At 40.4% G+C, this 18,356-nt stretch overlaps 1 protein-coding gene across 3 annotated transcripts; it reads left to right on the forward strand.

The window, feature by feature from the left end:
• Positions 1–366: 366 nt before the first annotated feature.
• Positions 367–18,112, forward strand: mapk14b (mitogen-activated protein kinase 14b). Of its 3 annotated transcripts, none has more exons than XM_026347641.1 (12): positions 367–872; positions 6,294–6,423; positions 9,767–9,825; positions 10,835–10,946; positions 11,293–11,322; positions 11,475–11,522; positions 11,654–11,768; positions 12,457–12,528; positions 14,188–14,267; positions 15,238–15,316; positions 15,712–15,885; positions 15,993–18,112. In XM_026347641.1, the coding sequence occupies exons 1-12, from the start codon at positions 754–756 to the stop codon at positions 16,058–16,060; spliced, it is 1,086 nt and encodes a 361-aa protein (XP_026203426.1). In that variant the 5' UTR covers positions 367–753; the 3' UTR covers positions 16,061–18,112. The 3 variants fall into 3 exon arrangements, with proteins under 3 accessions (XP_026203426.1, XP_026203425.1, XP_026203428.1); XM_026347640.2 differs by lacking the exon at positions 14,188–14,267 and adding an exon at positions 14,717–14,796 and having other exon boundaries at positions 369–872; XM_026347643.2 differs by lacking the exon at positions 14,188–14,267 and adding an exon at positions 14,717–14,796 and having other exon boundaries at positions 369–511.
• The last annotated feature ends 244 nt before the right edge of the window (positions 18,113–18,356 follow it).

Genomic DNA, 18,356 nt, shown 5'->3' on the forward strand with positions numbered 1-18,356 from the left:
AAGCTGTACAATAATGCTGCATATTTCAAATGGGACATGATTTAATTTATTTATATAGCACCCAATATCAACAACAGGAATCTCAAGGCACCTTACAGTGTGAGGTGGAAGACCTTACAGAATATATATGATGATGTCATTAGTCAGATATCATTTATGTCAACACTAGTGGGAATTTTACATTGTTAATCATTAGCCACATTTAAACTGGTTAAAATGTGTTGAGTTGTGAACGAAGGGAGATTCCACTCGTGATGTCCACAGCGTGTACGGGACGCCCCCCCGGTTCCCCAAACGCAAACGCCAATCTCGCGAGAAAACGCGATAATTAATTACCAGTCAGCGCGCAGTGACGGAGGAGACGTGCGCGTTTACGTCAGTGCGCGCCCAGCGGAGCGAGGAGAGAGAGCACGGCGAGAGCTCCAGCGACGGCCAGTCCAGACGGAGCTTCCTGAGCGGAGCGCGGCCAGTAGAGGAAGTTGTCTCCAAGCGGACGGACTTGCACGGAAAGGTGGGGATCTCTTTTGCACAACTGCAGCGAATCTGCACGACCGAGCTGCTGAAGTTGTTGTGCGTGTGCGCTCCGGGCACGTCCCCGTTTCGAGTTTTTTTTTTTTTTGCTGGGGGGGGGAGCAGCGAGGAGCCGCACCACGTCGTGCCGCCCGGAGGAGCAGAGCAGAGCAGAGCAGAGCAGAGAGGGTAGAAGTTTCCGCTGGCTTGTTTTGTCACTGCGGGGCTGGTAAATCCGCAGGAATGTCGCAGAAGGAGAGACCCACTTTCTACCGACAGGAGCTCAACAAAACCGTGTGGGAGGTCCCGGAGCGCTACCAGAACTTGTCCCCGGTCGGCTCCGGTGCCTACGGATCCGTGTGGTAAGCAGTTGTTGCAGAGTGCGTTACTAGCGAGAGCACACAGCAGGGTTGCACAACATCCAGACGGGCTCCCACCACCCACAGAGGCCCCGTAGGAGCTCCCTCCGCATGGGCTGCTCGCCTGTCTGTAGACGGGGCCGGTGGCAGGAGGTGGAAAACGCCACTTGTGCCTTTTGTTTACGTTTCCCTACGACATGATTTGACGAACACCGTGCACGCTTCGCGGTGGCTCGCGTCTCTCCGGCGGGTGGGGACTGTTGTTTTTGTGTACACGCCGTTGCTTTTGCTGGCGTGTGAGTTGACGCGGACGCGCTCTCGTCCTGCCAACACCTGTGTGTGTGTGTGTGTGTGTGTATCAGGAGTTTCCAGTGAGTGTACCCAGAGTCAAATCAATTCGTCCCCCAGTGTGAAACGTGCAGAGCGACTGCTTCTTTAAATCGTGCACCCTTGTGTCTTCCGAAGAAGCCTCATCAGTGGCATGCCCGTGCTTGCATCATCTGCCAAAGCGGTACCTCCTCATTAGATATTATCGGTGCCCGTGATACAGTTGGGGTTAACCAAGAGCTAGAAAAACAGTCACCTTCTAGAGGGGTAGTATTACAGTCCTGCACGTACAAACTGGTACTTAACACATCCGCAAATTGCATGCATTATGCATTTTCCAGTTGGGTGCAGCCTGCAGAGTACCAGAAGGTCACGTGGTTTTTCAGAAAGTAGGCCCCCTCGGTGCATAGTGAGAGCTTTCTATAGGAGCCCATCCGACGACGAGGATGACTCCAGAATGATGTCACCCTTTCTCCCGTAGTGGTACACCCATGACTCATAGTCCCGAGGTTAGGTAGTGGCCTCAGTCCTGACGACTTTTAGAAGTCATAGATGGCATTTTACCGTAATTACAACTTCACTGCCCATTGTGATCCACTGTTCAGCTGTTGAGCATGTGTCTGTTTGGCTCATATTGTTTCTGAATAAAGGATGAGCCGTGGCCTAGTTTGGCCTTTTGGACAATCACCAGGCAAATCACAACATGAAATATGCATCGAGTCTTTATAACGGAGATCTATTTGGTTCCTGTGATGTGAAGCCCAAAGGAATGCTTAAAATGTAAGAGATGGGTTTATCCTCTCCTAAGTGAATTCCCTCTGATTATTATCTTTATGTCTGGCCTACCTGCTCTGCCCTGCACAAAAAAAAGGCCATCTACATTACTCTGTCTGTCACCTGCAGCTACTTCAAAGTTGCCTTTGAGGGAATTCCTCTGGGGTTTCATCGTTATTTTACTATACGAGTAAGATTTTTGAGTACTACACCATACAGTAGGCCAAAGCGTCCAAACAGGGTATCTGTAAAGTATAAATAACCTCATAACACCTACTTCAGATTGTCAGCTGGACACCGTCTCCGTCAGCAAAGTCTTTGTCGTTGCTGCAATGATCTCATCTTAAATTCTTCCCAACTTTTGAACATGGACATCATGTACTCTGAGTATTTAAGTAATTCTGCTCATAAATGTGTCACTCAAATGCAACACTACAACTTCCCTCTAATTTCTGACCTTTGTTTTATTTTGTAAATTGTCAAATGTGCAAGAAAACTAAGGGGTTGTGTTTGGAAAGTGAAAGCTGCTGGCTGGATTCGCTGTGTGGACTGTGTGTTGGAGTGGCTCCTGATTTGTAGTTTTGGTTTCTCTGCTAAGCAGAAACAGGCATGAAACCCATACAAGCTTATCAGGCCTATTAAAACAAAAAAAGAAGCGTTATTTTTTTACTTGATAATTCGACTTGATTATTGATAATCACGGCATGAACAATGTACAGGAATGTAATGCTCTCCTGCTATTGATTTGTTGAGACAGCAGTTGTCAAATTTAGGGCAAAGAGGTTTTTCCGTGCACAGCCTCAGCTTGTGGTGCCGTCAGTAAAGGGATGTGCCTCGCTTAATCTCTGTGTATACTTAACTTTCTCATGACTTCACTTGAAAGCGATTCTACTCATTTTTGTTACCTATCACAGTTTCACAGTACAACTCTCACAGTTGTGTTTAGCTCTTTTCAGTTTGAACTGAGGTCAATTTCAGTATCCAGCAGCACTTGTATTTTTTTTTTTTCCCCTCAGCAGCTTTTTTCTTGGTGTTTTACTTTCGTATCATTTAGCCTTCATTATATGTTCCTTCTAAAGACAACATGTAGCCATAGACATTTTGCTGATTGAGAAATGAATGTATAAGGGTAATCTGGTGATAAAGTGTGATACTGTGGCAAGCTCTGGCTGACGCATTTGGTTTTAACCTCAAAAGTGTGCAATGACTTGTCAGCTCTCCAAACAAACACAAGGCTTAAGTTTAAAACCAGCAATTTTACATTAATCTCCAGCATTTAGTCGTGTGAGGTACACGACTGAATGCATCTGTGATGTCAAAAAAGTAAAAACCAGTCATTTGGGATCAGGATTTAGAGTCTCAAAACAGCTGTGCATGGAGACATAATGGAGGTTAAGAAACCTAAATAGAGAAGTTTTTGCTGTTTTCAGTTGTGTCTGAAAACATTACTATTCTCATGTGATCCTGTTCCAGAGCAACTAGTAGAGATAGACTCATATGCTGCTTGATTTTAGCTTATTGCATAAATATACTGTGTTTTAAAAATGATTGTTGATATGTCATCAACCAATGTTACAACAACTCATATCTGATTGAGGAAAAAAAAAACCTCTACCAGTCGCTAACCAAAAAAATAAAATGTTACGGGATACCTGTGATAGACAGTTGGCTTCCATGGTGAGCAAGTATAGTAGATGGATGTGAGGTTGCTAAACTGGATGCTGCTTTTTTGTTTGTTGTCCTGACAGAAATGTAACAAATGTGGAAAAGAAAAGTGGTGTTGATAACTGTAGGCTTAAATGTGCTTGTCACCTCTGTATGGATGAGTAGTTAAGTGTTGGTATAAGTAGGTTGTGTTTTCAGTCCTGTCACTCTTAACACACTGTTACATTAATTTAAAGTTTAACATGCATGAACATACATTTTGTTAATAGACCAGCACTGCAAGGACAGTACTGTCAGTATCACCCCAGTATGGTACTTGGACATCAGATTTAATGGGGAACCTGTTTATCAATTGTACACAGAATAGACTAATGGTATTTAGTGAGATCTGTGACAGTTGAGATGCTCACCGTTTTACAGAAGGCATGGAAATGGTTTGCAAGATTATAACAACACTTCTATAAGTTACATTTACTCAGGATAAAGCAACACGGTTCCTATTATCTCCAAAGATTTTCTAGTCCTTTGACATAAGTGTTTCCTCATGTTACTTAGAAGTAATGCATGTACGTGTGCACATATTGGTCAATATACTAGAAAAAAACATGACTGTGTCAGCAGTCTCCAAGAAGAAGTAATTGTGACAGCCTCCATCCTTTGTCCCTTTAATCTTTTGCAAATTTCACTTCTGATTTGATGGCAGGAGAAATAACCGGACAATTCATACGGACATCTCAACAAGTCACTAATAGTACACATTTGACTGTATGCTCACTCTGTGTGCTAGTCAACATATTGCTGACGATCAGCACTTCCTTGTGCTGCCTGCCTCATAATGCTGCACTTTTTACAGCCCACATTTTATTATCATTTGTTATTGCACTTCCATTTATTATAGACTAATTGGGTGGTGTATGCTCAGAGCTGTCTTGTTTGTCCTGCAGATTAGCAGCAGTATTAAAGAGTGTGTGCATGAGTCTTTGTTTTGTCATTTAGCTTTATGCACAACCTCTGTTTACTGAGTTTGGGTTTTCCCTCACAAGTGACACATATAAAAGTTGTTGCTGCAAGCTGGGAACATAGAGTACACTGGGTGTGGGAGATTATCTCTTACTTACTGGAAAAAAAAGCACACTGCTCATGGTAATGTTCTTTTAACGGGTGCGTGTAACTCAGGATCCTAACTTTGTCACAGACACAGAATTGTTTTTGAGGTCTTCATTGTTGGCATTATATGCTAAAGAACAGGGGTTCCCAGGCATATGCAATTAAAAGGTCAACAGTTCAAATCTCTTGATCAGTTTGTGAAGTAGGTCCTGAGGAAATGACTCTTGAGACCGGCTCAGTAGTTTCACATTGTTTTATTAGCCTGGTTCTTTGCATAAGTAGTTTTCCATAGAAGTTCTCTCAGCAGCTCTTCCTCTGGATTCAGTTTGTATATGATGCAGTTTGCAAAAGCAGAGCGAGCAAACAATTATTTTAATGTTTCCCCCTCCACCTAGTTAGACACCATTACATGGAACACAGATTTTTTCTTTCTTTTTTTTTTTTTTGAATGATTTTGCAATCATCCATTTGTGATGCAGCCCGAGTGATTGGCTTAGAAGGAATGTGGTTTATTGTAAGTGGGTAGTGTTCCCCCACAGAACAGGAAATGCAGCAATATTATACGTCTTGGGGTGGCAAGGCCAGTCTCACTCTCTCTACTACCCTCACTATGTCTCTGTGTCTGTGTAGACAAGAGTGGCGATTTTATGTCCTGTGTAGAGTTTGATCAATCCTATCTCCTCACAGATGATGGTTACTTTTTATTCTTTGTATATATTCTGCTGATTTAAGGAACAGTGCACACTTGATGTGTATTTTACAGCAACACAGCAAAAGCACATTCCCTCTCAGCTTTTATGTTGCATGTTCTTTGTCTATGTTCTTTTTGCCACACCTGTTTTTTTTTTCTCTCTCTCTCTTTGTGTTTTTTCTCTCTCTGGCACTGGCTGTACAATACCAGTGAGGTATTCTGTTGCATCATTACAATGAAATGAGCAAAGTAATGAATGAAAGAATGAATGAGAACGAAAGCAATCACACCCATGCACACTCACATGGACATGACTTAACATAACCGTTAGGCTAAACTCATCTGTTGCATTTGCATTCCAGTTTCAGAAATATCTTTTAGTACATCAGTTGTTCAAATCCATGGCAAAAATGGCAATAATGTTCAGTCAACAGTGTCAGATGCACATCATGTGCTAAGCTGAGTTTGGGTCACAGTCAGGAACTTGTAAATACGAATGTAAAAAAATGTCTTTGTGTTAAGTTTAGTGTACATCATGTTATAATCTGACCTATTTATTATTTTACTAGTTAACAATTTCACACTGGTGCAGATATTTGACAACACGTTTAGTCATGTTCTCTAAACAGCCTTAGGCTGCAGAGTTACAGTAGTACCAAAAACATTCACTCTGTGTTGTACAGTTATTTGCTTTGTTTTCTGGTATATTGCCACATACACCTTGTAGTGAAGTATGTCATTGTCCAAGAAACATGAGTCAGGTTTTGTTATGACCATTGTTATTAGATTGATGGAATTTATTGTCCACAATTAATGGTTAACTCATCTGAAATACTTTATTTTTTTTTTTTGTCTTCCAGTTCAGCGTATGATGTGAAGTCAGGCTTGAAGGTGGCAGTGAAGAAGTTATCCAGACCTTTCCAGTCCATCATCCATGCAAAGAGAACCTACAGAGAGCTGCGGCTGCTCAAACACATGAAGCACGAGAATGTAAGTATCCCGCAGGCAGCTCATCACCATCTCCACCCCCAGACATTAAGTCTCTGGCCAGTGTCAGACTCTTCTATATGTGCATTAAGAAAGAATTGTATATAAACGTGTTCACACATGAAATTGCACATGAGCTGTACTAACATGCAGAAGCACTTACTCACATCTGCTTATGCTGTTACACTCTGTATTCTTGTTTACCTGTACCATATAATGACCATATAAGCTTATTTATCTATATGTTGCCATCCACCTGACATTGGAGGTAATGGGGATCTAAAACTAGAAATTGAAACTTTGCCCACCAGTTTGAACTATCAGTCCATATTCAGCGATCTTTTGTAGGCTATAAGAAAGGTTCCACTCTGTATTTGCATGATTTCCTTTGAGAGCAAAGTAAATACAACCCTATTTGAAGACACCATAATGCCACTCTGAGCATTTAACACAGTCATAATTATCTACAGTCACTATTTAATCGCCCATATGTACATGTCCATAATGTTTACATCAGTAAACAGACTCCAGTCTGCCAACATCCACAGATTGGAACAGATGGGTGTGTGACCTAACACCTCACTCCAACTGGTCATAAAATTCATCATGCCTACCACAGGAGGCAGGAGCTGAACGCTTCAGGTGGATGTATGAAATGATGATAATGGGTGAAACTTAAAGTAGCTTCCTCTGTTACCTTTATGTCTGACATTATAAACACTCTTTGATCATGATTGAGGTCTGCAGTTGGTGTGATGTCCTGTTAGAATGGGCCTTCCTTGCGAATGATCAAAGTATGTTGTACGGCACCAGTCAGTAAGTGGTGAGTCACCAAGCTGGTTTAGAACTGCCATCTCATCAACTTTAGAGAGATCTTTTCCTTTTATCTTATTTTGTTGCTGCATCAATTTTGATTCATGTTATTTTACTTTTGATATTGTGAATAGCTTTAGTTCAATCACTGTGCGTGTGTGTGTGTGTGTGTGTGTGTGTGTGTGTGTGTGTGTGTGTGTGTGTGTGTGTGTGTGTGTGTGTGTGTGTGTGTGTGTGTGTGTGTGTGTGTGTGTGTGTGTGTGTGTGTGTGTGTGTGGTTAATGCACATGCAGGCTTACATACAAAACAAAAACACAGTTACTACTTCCTGTGTATTATTACTGCATCCAGCTAACACACTGACCAAACAGGGGTCTGTGTTATGTAATGGTAGTGGTTATGATTTCTCAAGCTAAAGTGCGTGTGATAGATTTGTTCTGTGTGTTGTGTGGGAGTAAGTCAACTAGTGAATGGTGTGTGTGTGTATGTGTATGTATGTGCGTGAGTAAGACTAGAAGCTACTGTTGGTGTTGGGCGTTTTGCTCAGTAGTTTACTGTCAGCTATTGTAATAGGTTGAAGAAGCCTGTTATGAGAGGTTACTGGTGAGTAACAGGACACACTGGTGATTCTCCAGTATTATCAACCTGCAGGCGCAGTGAAGTGAAACTTAGAGATGATGCATGTACAAAGAAAAAATAAAATAAACTCTAGTTTAAACAAGCATTGAAAAATCACAGGGGAAAACCCATCAGGAGCACAAAAAGATTAATACTACAAAAAATAATTACAGTAAAATTAAACCCTGTGATTTTCTGTGAGCATTATTTTACATCACTTTATAGCCTCATTATACACACACACACGCACACACACACCCTGGAATTCATGTGTCAATTATTCTGAAACTCCAGATGGCATCATGCCATGCAGGCAGTCAATGTGATATATTATTGAGATAAAGATCAAAGCAAAAACTTTGGTTTTGGTTTATTGTTACTAAGAATATATGGATCTCTCTTTAAAATAGGTCTATTTTAAAACTACGGGTGCACATTTAGATTAAAACATGCAGTATTAGAGCTGCTGAGATATTATTACAATGTGATAAAACAAACATGTTTGTGTGAAAGACCAAGAGGAAGGAATGTACATAAAGAACAGTGCGTGGTATTGCCAAACCATACTGGAAAAAATCCAGGCCTCCTTATGTTATGAAGAAGTTCCATATGAAACATTATATCTTGTGCCAAAACATAATTTAAACAAGCTGTGATCCAGTCCATGCTCACTCAGCTCACACACTCACACATACTGTTCCTGGATCCTGTTTTCTGCACAAACCCTGTTTTCACCACTGGAACACTCTTGTTGAGCAGGTTGGGAATTTGTGCTGCATCTTGCACTGGTACTGCTGGTAAAATACCTCAGAGCATTAATAGGAGAAACAGGTTTTACATGAGATTAGACAGGATTATATGGAATCCAGGACTGTATCGCTGTGCTTTATGGAAGAGATTTGTCTAAAAATGTCAATTAAAACTGACTTGTTAGAAAATCTACATATGTTCCACTTTTTTGTGGTGTGGTCCTATTTACAATAGGATATTGTTTGTCATTATTAATAAGTGAGTTGATTTGGAGTTTCTCTTTCATCAACAGGACAGTTGCAAAAAAGCTGTTGCTTCATTTTTTTTGTTTCTAAATAGTGTTGTAAAAGTGCTTTAATCCCTATCTATACTTTAGGGGTTTTGTGTTTTGCTCACGCTGTTGCCAGGAGACTCCCCGGGTTTTGATTTTGGAAAGCCTGAGTGGACCAATCAGCTGTGTGTTGGTACTCCTGCCCACCAATCAGCTGTGGGTTTGTGCCATGTGTGGGTGGGCTGCCACCTTGTTTTTACCCTGCCTATCCACCAGTCTTTCTCTGCGGGGGGTGGGGGCAGGGTGGCACTCACAAAGCCGCTGTCTGCCAGGGGGTCTGCATGCATAGGTACATGCATGAATGTGTGCATATGTATGTAACGTACATACACCCAAACTGTTGCAGCTGCTCTGCCAGCTTGATGCACATAGTTTCCTAGATAATGTCTGCTCTTTCCTCTGAAATCATATCTGTTACAGTTTTTATCAGCCCCATTTATGTAATTAATGGCTTGGTAACCAAAACAGAACGCAAAGATAAACTAGTGTACGTCACAAAACATAAAAGCTAGGATGAGTCCTTGAAAAGCATGGATTGCCTAATGGTTTGACTAAATCAAATCAGACTTGACATATTGCAGAACAGGATAATATCATGATCAAGTGCCTTAATTTTGTAGAAATGTTTTTGAAAATTGTTAATTGTCAGTTTGTTTTCCTCAAGAATAACAAGTACGTTGACCAGTATGAAAACGACACGTTTATGCATTAAAAGCATTTATATTATTAGTTAGTTTTTTTGAGCTGTCAGGTTGTTTTTAAAAGACAAGACATCTGCGTTTTTATAAATTTGGACTTTCTTTCTGACATGTGACCTCCTCCTTTTACCTTCAGGTGATCGGCCTATTAGATGTTTTCACACCAGCGACGAGCCTAAAGGAGTTCAACGATGTGTAAGTCGGCTCTTAACTCTTTCTCCAGGGTCATGTAGTTTTTGCTCTCTTTGTGCCTCCGTTGTTCTTTTGAGTGTATTTGCCCTCGTTTCTTTTTCCCTTGTGCTAACACAACAAAACTCTTCATGTCAGCAGATGATAGCAAGATTAAAACAGTAGTGAAACTAGACTTCATATTCCTGCCACTCAGAACATGGAGTCCAGCATATGTGAGGTTGTAACAAGGTGAATGCTGGGTGAACACGTGCACTACACACATCACAGTTAGTCTCCATGGTAACGGCCATCTGGCAGTCGCTGGTGGGACGGTGCGTGTGTGTGTGTGTGTGTGTGTGTGTGTGTGTGTGTGTGTGTGTGTGTGTGTGTGTGTGTGTGTGTGTGTGTGTGTGTGTGTGTGTGTGTGTGTGCACCAAATACTCCGTCGGTGTCCTTGAATTCTCTTCTTGGTGTGGCGTCATCAGCGTGTTGCACATTGGTGTAAATTTGAGATAAATCTACAGACACACCCGGCACTGATGATGAGACTCTTGACTTTCCAGTGACCAGTAATACAAGCAGGAACAGGAAATGAATCATTAGAGTGTATTACAAAAAGGAGCACATTGCATAGTGGTCATAGGCTAGTTTGGAAGTCGTCTCTTGTAGTGGAATGATATCAACTGATGCTCTACCGTACACAGGTGTCACATATATACCTCTGTCAAGTAAAGATAAAAGACAACCTTGCCTTTTTTTCCAACTGTTTTATATGAATTTCTTTCTTCTTCTTTCTTTCTTGCTTTCTTGAAATGCACAAGTTATTCTTGGACAAGCAGCTTTTCTGTCTATAGACATTACACAGATTTGTAACATTGACAACTTGTTCATTCACTCATTTATACATTATTTTTGCACAAAGTAATGAAAGTTATTTTAGCACTGTTGGTAAGAGACACCGTAAAACTTGAACATGCAGCAAATCTGCAGAAGAGACCTCATTTGGAGAATACACCTGTGTTATTATTTGCAGGTATTTGGTGACCCACCTAATGGGAGCAGACCTCAACAACATTGTAAAATGCCAGAAGCTGACTGATGACCACGTCCAGTTCCTCATTTATCAGATTCTCAGAGGTTTAAAGGTTGGTGAAGCTCCCACTGTGATGCAATCTTTTTTCTTTTTTACCAGAGAGTGGAAGTCAAAAGTCTTCTTTCACCGGTTGAAGATATGTTTCCTGGCAATAAGCTATCTGTTGACCTTTGACACCTGGCACAGTAACTCCAAAGTAATAAGGATCAAGGTCAAGTTCCTCAAGTGTCTGATCCAAGTCTTTTTTAACAGGACACGGTACTTGAGGCTTGTTGCCATGACTGCTTGGCTCGCTGAACTGATAAAATCCTGTGTTGTTCGTCTAGATATATATGATCAAGCAGCATATACTGAAGTTGTGTTCAAGTAATCATAATTTTTTTCCTGTTCCCCCACAGTACATCCATTCTGCAGATATCATCCACAGAGTAAGTGATAACCCACATGTGCTTGCAGCTGAATATAGAAGACATGTCCTATCCGGATCTAACTATTGAAATTGAACCAGTTGTAAGGTACTTGGTAAACAGAAGGAAACGATGTGCATAATAATGCCAGCCCTCTATTCTTGTATTCTCAGGATCTGAAGCCCAGTAATCTGGCTGTGAATGAAGACTGTGAGCTCAAGGTGAGGAAATGGACAACTTGAAACTAAATTCACTATACAAGAAACAGCTAAACATGGAGGTATGTTGTCTCGCTTTCCTCTCTCTTTGCTCATCTCACTATTTCTTTTCCACATATCACTTCATCCCGCAGATCCTGGACTTCGGATTGGCCCGGCACACAGATGATGAAATGACAGGCTACGTAGCCACCCGATGGTACCGAGCCCCAGAGATCATGCTCAACTGGATGCACTACAACATGACAGGTAAAAACACAGACATTCAGTCATAATGTTTTGGGTCACAGCTCAATCTAGCGTCATGTGCAATTTCACATAATTAAAACAGTGCTGAAATAGTCTGCTGACGGTCATTTGTTTAGGATTGTTGCAATTCTACAAAATTCACCATTCAATTTGACAAAAGGGCCTGAACAATAGCGGAAAAAGAACATTGAATTTTTTTGTTGTTTGCAGAGTACTTTGTTGATAAGAATAGAACATCATTTCCCCAGTTATATGTAGCTTTTTCTTCTGTGGTATTTCTTGATACACATTTATTATGTAAGAGATGTTGATGGTTCATTTAGAAAAACTGGAACAGCTTTTTAGCGTTCTGGTTGCTTCAGCATGATGTTGCTGTGTATTTGATTCTGCTTTGCACTTGTCTTACATGTGTTGGTGGTGGTGATATAAATAATCAGTAAAATAAATAACTTGCTGCTAAGATGCTGTTAATGGAGTGCCTGTTACTCCACTTTATACTCCAGCTTCCAAAAACCAGATGTCACTAAAGCAGAAATAAAACAAAGGTTTCTACTTAGATAATTTGAGTTGTTCTGAAGCAGATAAACTGAACATTTAAACAAACATACATGTATTATGGGAAATAGAAAATTATGTTGTTATATTTTAGTATGCTATTGACAATGCTGCATGTTTTTTTAATTACTAGTGGATATCTGGTCAGTGGGCTGCATCATGGCTGAACTACTCACTGGACGGACGCTCTTCCCTGGCACAGACCGTATCCTTTCACTGCTGTCACTGCCATACATAACACAACGTTTTTGGGGGGTCAACTTGTAGGTTTGTGGTACATCTTGAAAAGGTGGTAAATGGATGCAGTCTGCGATTTTTGGTATACTTGTGATTGGATTTACAAAATAGTTGCATGAGATTTTTCTTTGTTCATTGCACTTTTGGGCTCTCACCAGTGTTTCAAACGCACATATTTTACATTACTTCATGGTGCCTCAAAGACATTGCTGAGTATTAAATTTTGTGAGGTGCATGTCAGAATATCTAAGGAAGTGTGCGTGAGACATTGAGTGAGTTTGTGCATGTGATAGAGTTAGAGGTCCCTGTAGTCTATGACTCAGCGCTGCCCACTGTTGTCTCCGCTGCCTCTCCACAATAGAGTCCACCTTCCTGTTTCCCTTCTACAAAGCTTCCCATACACAGCAGCAGAGCATTCAGATGTGTTAGTATAAAAACACATGGGAAGACTCTGTGCAGTTGGGACACGCACATCTTGAGGTTTAGACGTTGGCACGGGCACGGCTATGTCTCACTCCACTTGAGAGGACACTTGTTGTTATAATGCATTGCCTAATCCCAACCAAAAACCTAATTGTAACCCTAAAACCTATTGAACTCGTGAGGAGCGGCTAAATTGTCCTCAAAGGACTAACATGTTCTCACAAGAGTGTTATTTAAACAAAAAATGTGTCCAAACAAGGAAATAAAGACACGCGCGCACACACAAACTACTGAGGTCGTGGCCCTATGGAAGATCGAACGCATGAGCAGGCTGTTGCATAATGTGTTTGTGATTCTTGCTCTAAATGATCAATCAAAGCATCCACTCGTTCACTGCATGCTCTGGGGGGGTGTGTTTGAATGTGTGCACTCTCACCGAATCCAAATCGCAGAGAGAGGCAGTGGAGCTACCCGCCTACAAAGCGCAGTAGGATACGCAGTGATCTTTCTGGTCAATCTCATCTTACCTGTCTCAATGAAAGGTGATAGTTTCACATGTGCGTGGGAGGACATCTGACAAAGCAAGAAGTGCAACATGAGCTCTGCTATCTAATAAGCTCTGGCAGAATTTACTGTAATTACAGATACAATGTGCAAGAACTGTGCATAGTATTCGTGCCTTTTTCTTTTGATGTATAGATAATCAAGGGGAAAAAATTCTGACATCTTTGCTGTAAATAATTTCTTCTTTCTTCACACACTGCACATTTTATCTGAGAATCTGTTCATTGACTTTGCTTTGTTCACGGTAATTACAAGGCAATTATTTTGACAATTCATTCATAGTTTCACGTGTTTATCAAGCAAAAAAGGTGAAACATTCTCTAGTTGGAGCTTCAATCATTTATATATTAATTATCTATGAATTTTGTAAGAAATTAAATAATAATGATGAACAATGAATACGACATTTCTGCTTTTTGCCATTTTCCTTCCCTCACATCGCATGACATGCTATGTTTGCTTTTATTAAAAGCACTATCTAACTCTTAGTAATAAATGATCAAGTGGTTTTTGAAATTTCTTCTTTCCATCCTTCTGTTCTTTCAATCAAGACGACGGCTGAGACTGTTGTACCTCTCACCCTTCTCTCGTTGTTCAGCACCTTTCATCCTTCCTGTTTTCCTTCATGTGAGTGTGGTAGACATTGATCAGTTGAAGCTTATAATGATGCTCGTCGGAACCCCAGGGCCTGAGTTCTTGATGAAAATCTCTTCAGAGTCTGTGAGTGTCGAGTACCATCCCACCCAGTTTTGTTACACCACCCCTCCTGCCTGTGTTTGTATTGCCTCCGTGTTGCTCTGGCAAAAGTTAGGCAGTCTGCTACTTTATATGACAACTTTGTTTTGTATTGCTATTACTATCTGCTCCTGTTTTGCTAGTACAACGTCCTGCAATATGCTCTTTACAATATACAGTATCTTTTAATATGACAGTAAGAGGCCTCTAGTGTTGCTCTGGGTTACAGTGTCCTTAAATCTCATTATAGGCTGTCAGCCAAGGGTGGCTGTATTTCAAAGCTCAGAAACGGTTTCTTCCCTCTTCTATCCTTGCCATTCTCACCCTGTGTGTGTGCACCCCCCATCTCCCCACCACACACAAACCACTCTAACCACCTATGCTTTTTGCCATGCTTTTCTGTGTTATGACACCCCTTGACTCAGAAGTTGTAGATATAAACCAGCTACAGCAGATAATGCGCCTGACGGGGACGCCCCCAGCCTCCCTCATAAGCAGGATGCCCAGCCATGAGGTGAGACACGTGTCCTCTGCCTTCCCACACACCCCAGCTGGAATCAGGGCTGAGTTGCAGCCGTCCACCAGCCAATACCCACAGTCCTGTTTACAGATACTGCTAGACTTGATGTATTGTTTTAGAAACTTTCCTACAGTCCTTCTGTGCATATCAGCCTCTGCTCTCACTACACTTATTCCCCGTGTCTTCTGACTCACTGTGCTTGTCACAGCAATGCTTCTCAGGGTGCTTTGCCAGTCCAGCCACTGATGTGCTACCTGTTGCAGTGATAAGACTTGTTTGATTCTACAAATTAACACAGAGACTCTGTAATGCATGTGTTTAAGTGCTTGAAGCATGCCAGAGTGGAAGGAGTTAAAGTGTTTTTTTTGCATCAGGCAAATGTAATGTCTTAATGGTTTTTTACTTTATTTCTTCTTTTGTTCATGATTTTCATAGGCGAGGAACTACATCAACTCACTTCCCCACATGCCCAAGAGAAACTTTGCTGATGTGTTTATTGGCGCTAACCCTCTTGGTAAGTTCCCTTTTCACAGTCACACAGGATTCATGCTACGCCTGGCTCACTGAGTCCCTCTAGTGGTATCATCTAGGCACTTCTTTGTGAAGGTTTTCCTTAATTACTTTACATTCAGAATCGAAAGTAAGGCATGTCTCTCTGCAGTAAGGCAGTTTCAACATTTGTCAGATTATGCCAGGGTGATTTCACAGCTGTAGCTAAAAGCACAACTATTTATACCATGAGCAGTAAATATAAAGTCATACAGACAGGTAATTTGTTAATTGGACACTTTGGGAGATTGTTATGCTGCATCATGATGCATATTTTCAAGTGTTTAAGCACTTTTTATTTCTGTACCACTGATATTCAATGGTGGGAAATTTGCTCCCTGCCCATTTTTTTACTTAAAGCTGTGGACCTGCTGGAGAAAATGCTGGTGTTGGACACAGACAAGCGAATCACAGCGTCTGAGGCTCTAGCACACCCTTACTTTGCCCAGTACCATGATCCAGATGACGAGCCTGAAGCTGACCCTTATGACCAGAGCTTTGAAAGCCGTGAGCTGGAAATTGAGGAATGGAAGAGTAAGTTGGCACACTGTGGGTGTATCAGCTGTTTTATTTGTTACATAGAAAATAGGAGGATTTAAGTTATGCAATAAATGATCATAAATCTTCTTTATTTTCTTCAGGCTTAACTTATGAGGAGGTAGTCAGCTTTGTGCCGCCGTCATTTGATGGAGATGAGATGGAATCCTGAGGAAGAAACACCTTTTCTTCCATCTCTTTTTTTCCAGAAACACTCTTTAAGGACTATCAGTCTCATGTGACTATCCACCACTTTCCTCACACACATGCACAACCATGACATTCAAGTGCCTGCCATCATTCATATGTGGGGGACGCTGTGAAATCAGGGATAAAACTCAACATCCTGTTCATCCCGACTCCCACTTTGCTGTTTTTGTTACCTTGCATCCCAATGTGCTGAGGCAGAGTTTAATTATCCGTCTATTTTTATAGAGCTGTTTATATTGTGCCCCTCGTTGATTCACAAAAGTAGAAATAACACACCAGTATATTAAAGCCTGTTAAGGAAAATGAACTGCTGATATGTATTTTATAAGGTTGTGCTACTTAACAGTAATTAAAACTATGAGGATAAAAAGTTGGATTTGGAAAAGTTTGAAACCATGCGTCTAAACATTATCTTTCCTCCACACTAAATTATTTCGGAGCACAAATGTTGTAAATATGAAAGAAAACAGTATTCACAGTCAAGCACTTCAGACAAAGCAGTTACCATTTGTCCGTGTCATAATGTGCTGAGACACAGCTCAGCTGACCCCTGTGGCAGTATAAATTGTATGAATAGAGTTTAGCCTAAAATGGCTAATATAAAAAGACACGGTATATAATTTATTACATGTATAGAATAGACAAAAATATGTAAAATATTGAACTCCAGATGGAAAATTCAAGGTGTCATAGTTCTTATTCTTGGATTTGGAGGCTTACAGTTTACCTTTTTATCAGTTTGGAAAGTATGTCTTATATCTTCATTTCACCTATTTAACACTTTTATTCAGTCTCCACTCCTTTCCTCCATTTGTCTTTTAGCCCTTCTGTTGCTTCCGAAGAATGTTTGTTTTTGAGTCTACGGCACCACTTTAGCATGATGAAGCCACTTTTGGCTTATTAGTTTATTGAAATTTGATGTTTTCATCACAACATCAACTGACCATGTAATTTAATCATATTGCATTTATAAGATACAGTACTACTAATGTTTATCGAATGTTGGGGGCACCAGTTTGCCCTGTATTTATGATGATTTTGTTATGTTGTTTGTATATCGATGTAAAAGAATATTTGTCAGAATTTAAGGTTCTTTTTATTATTTATGGAGAGCTTGCTGTATCAGAAACCAAATGTCTCGCCAATAATCTCATATCACAGTGACTGCCGCTGTAGCTTGTGTATCAGAAACAGCAACTGTATTAACTTGCTCTGGACAACCATATTAGTTTAAACCAGTTTTACAAACTGCTTCTCATTAGTTCTAAGTTTACAGTTACTCAAAATGTATTCATCTTACAGTGTTCCCCAAGGTACTTCCCTCCAAAGTGATCATAATTTTATCATTATCATATCAGAAAACATTTGTGTTAAAAGTAAGTAAACCCTTACATTGTTTGACAAACGACTGAATTGTAGATTTGTAATTCTGAAGTGTGCAAATATATATAGTGATTTAAAAAAAAATGTATATGCCAACCATTTTAGAAATCAAATGACACTGATGTGGCATACAACCTATATCCACAGTTGCTCTGGCTAATGTCAACCAAACTATATTAGTGTCTTCAGAATATCATTTTCAACAGCTTGTTTTCATGTAGTGCTTTTTCTAATGTATTTTATTCCTTGTGTGTTAAATCAAGATTTGATGTTCTTCTGTGAATTTGTTATATTGATTGTTTTAATGAGCACAGCTGGGAACCTATTTGTCATTCACTGAATAATTTAGTTGGAAAAGTTTGTGGGATAGAGTAAACATTTACTCAGTCAGTGCTGAAGGGCAATGTTGATGCCTCATATGTGGTAATTTTCAAACAACTGTGTCCATTTGATAAGATGTTCATCTTATCCATATCCCAGTTTCAGTAGTTAATTTGGTTATTGGTTATGCTTTCTTTGCCTGGGGTTTGTCCATATCACTTGATGATGTGTATCACATGTACTAAGACAGCAGGCCACGCCACCTGTAAATACCACCATTAGAAAATAAACTATTTTTCAAACCTGTAAACATGTACAGTGACTGGAGTTTAATTGTCAGTGTGCCACCACTGGAGGGCAGAATAGCACAAGTAGAGGGAAACATTTAAGATGAGCAGTATGGTAGTGAGGGAAGTAGAAGAAAAACAGAAGTAGATAGTTCAGTAATCTGAAAAAGTCATAATTAAACTTATTTTTTAAATAAGTTTAATAGCAGACAAACAAAGGATATCTACATGGGTGGAATTACACTCCAATGATAATACCACAATAAC

Source organism: Anabas testudineus, chromosome 5, assembly GCF_900324465.2.
Source record: "Anabas testudineus chromosome 5, fAnaTes1.2, whole genome shotgun sequence".
Classification (NCBI taxonomy): Eukaryota; Metazoa; Chordata; class Actinopteri; order Anabantiformes; family Anabantidae; genus Anabas; species Anabas testudineus.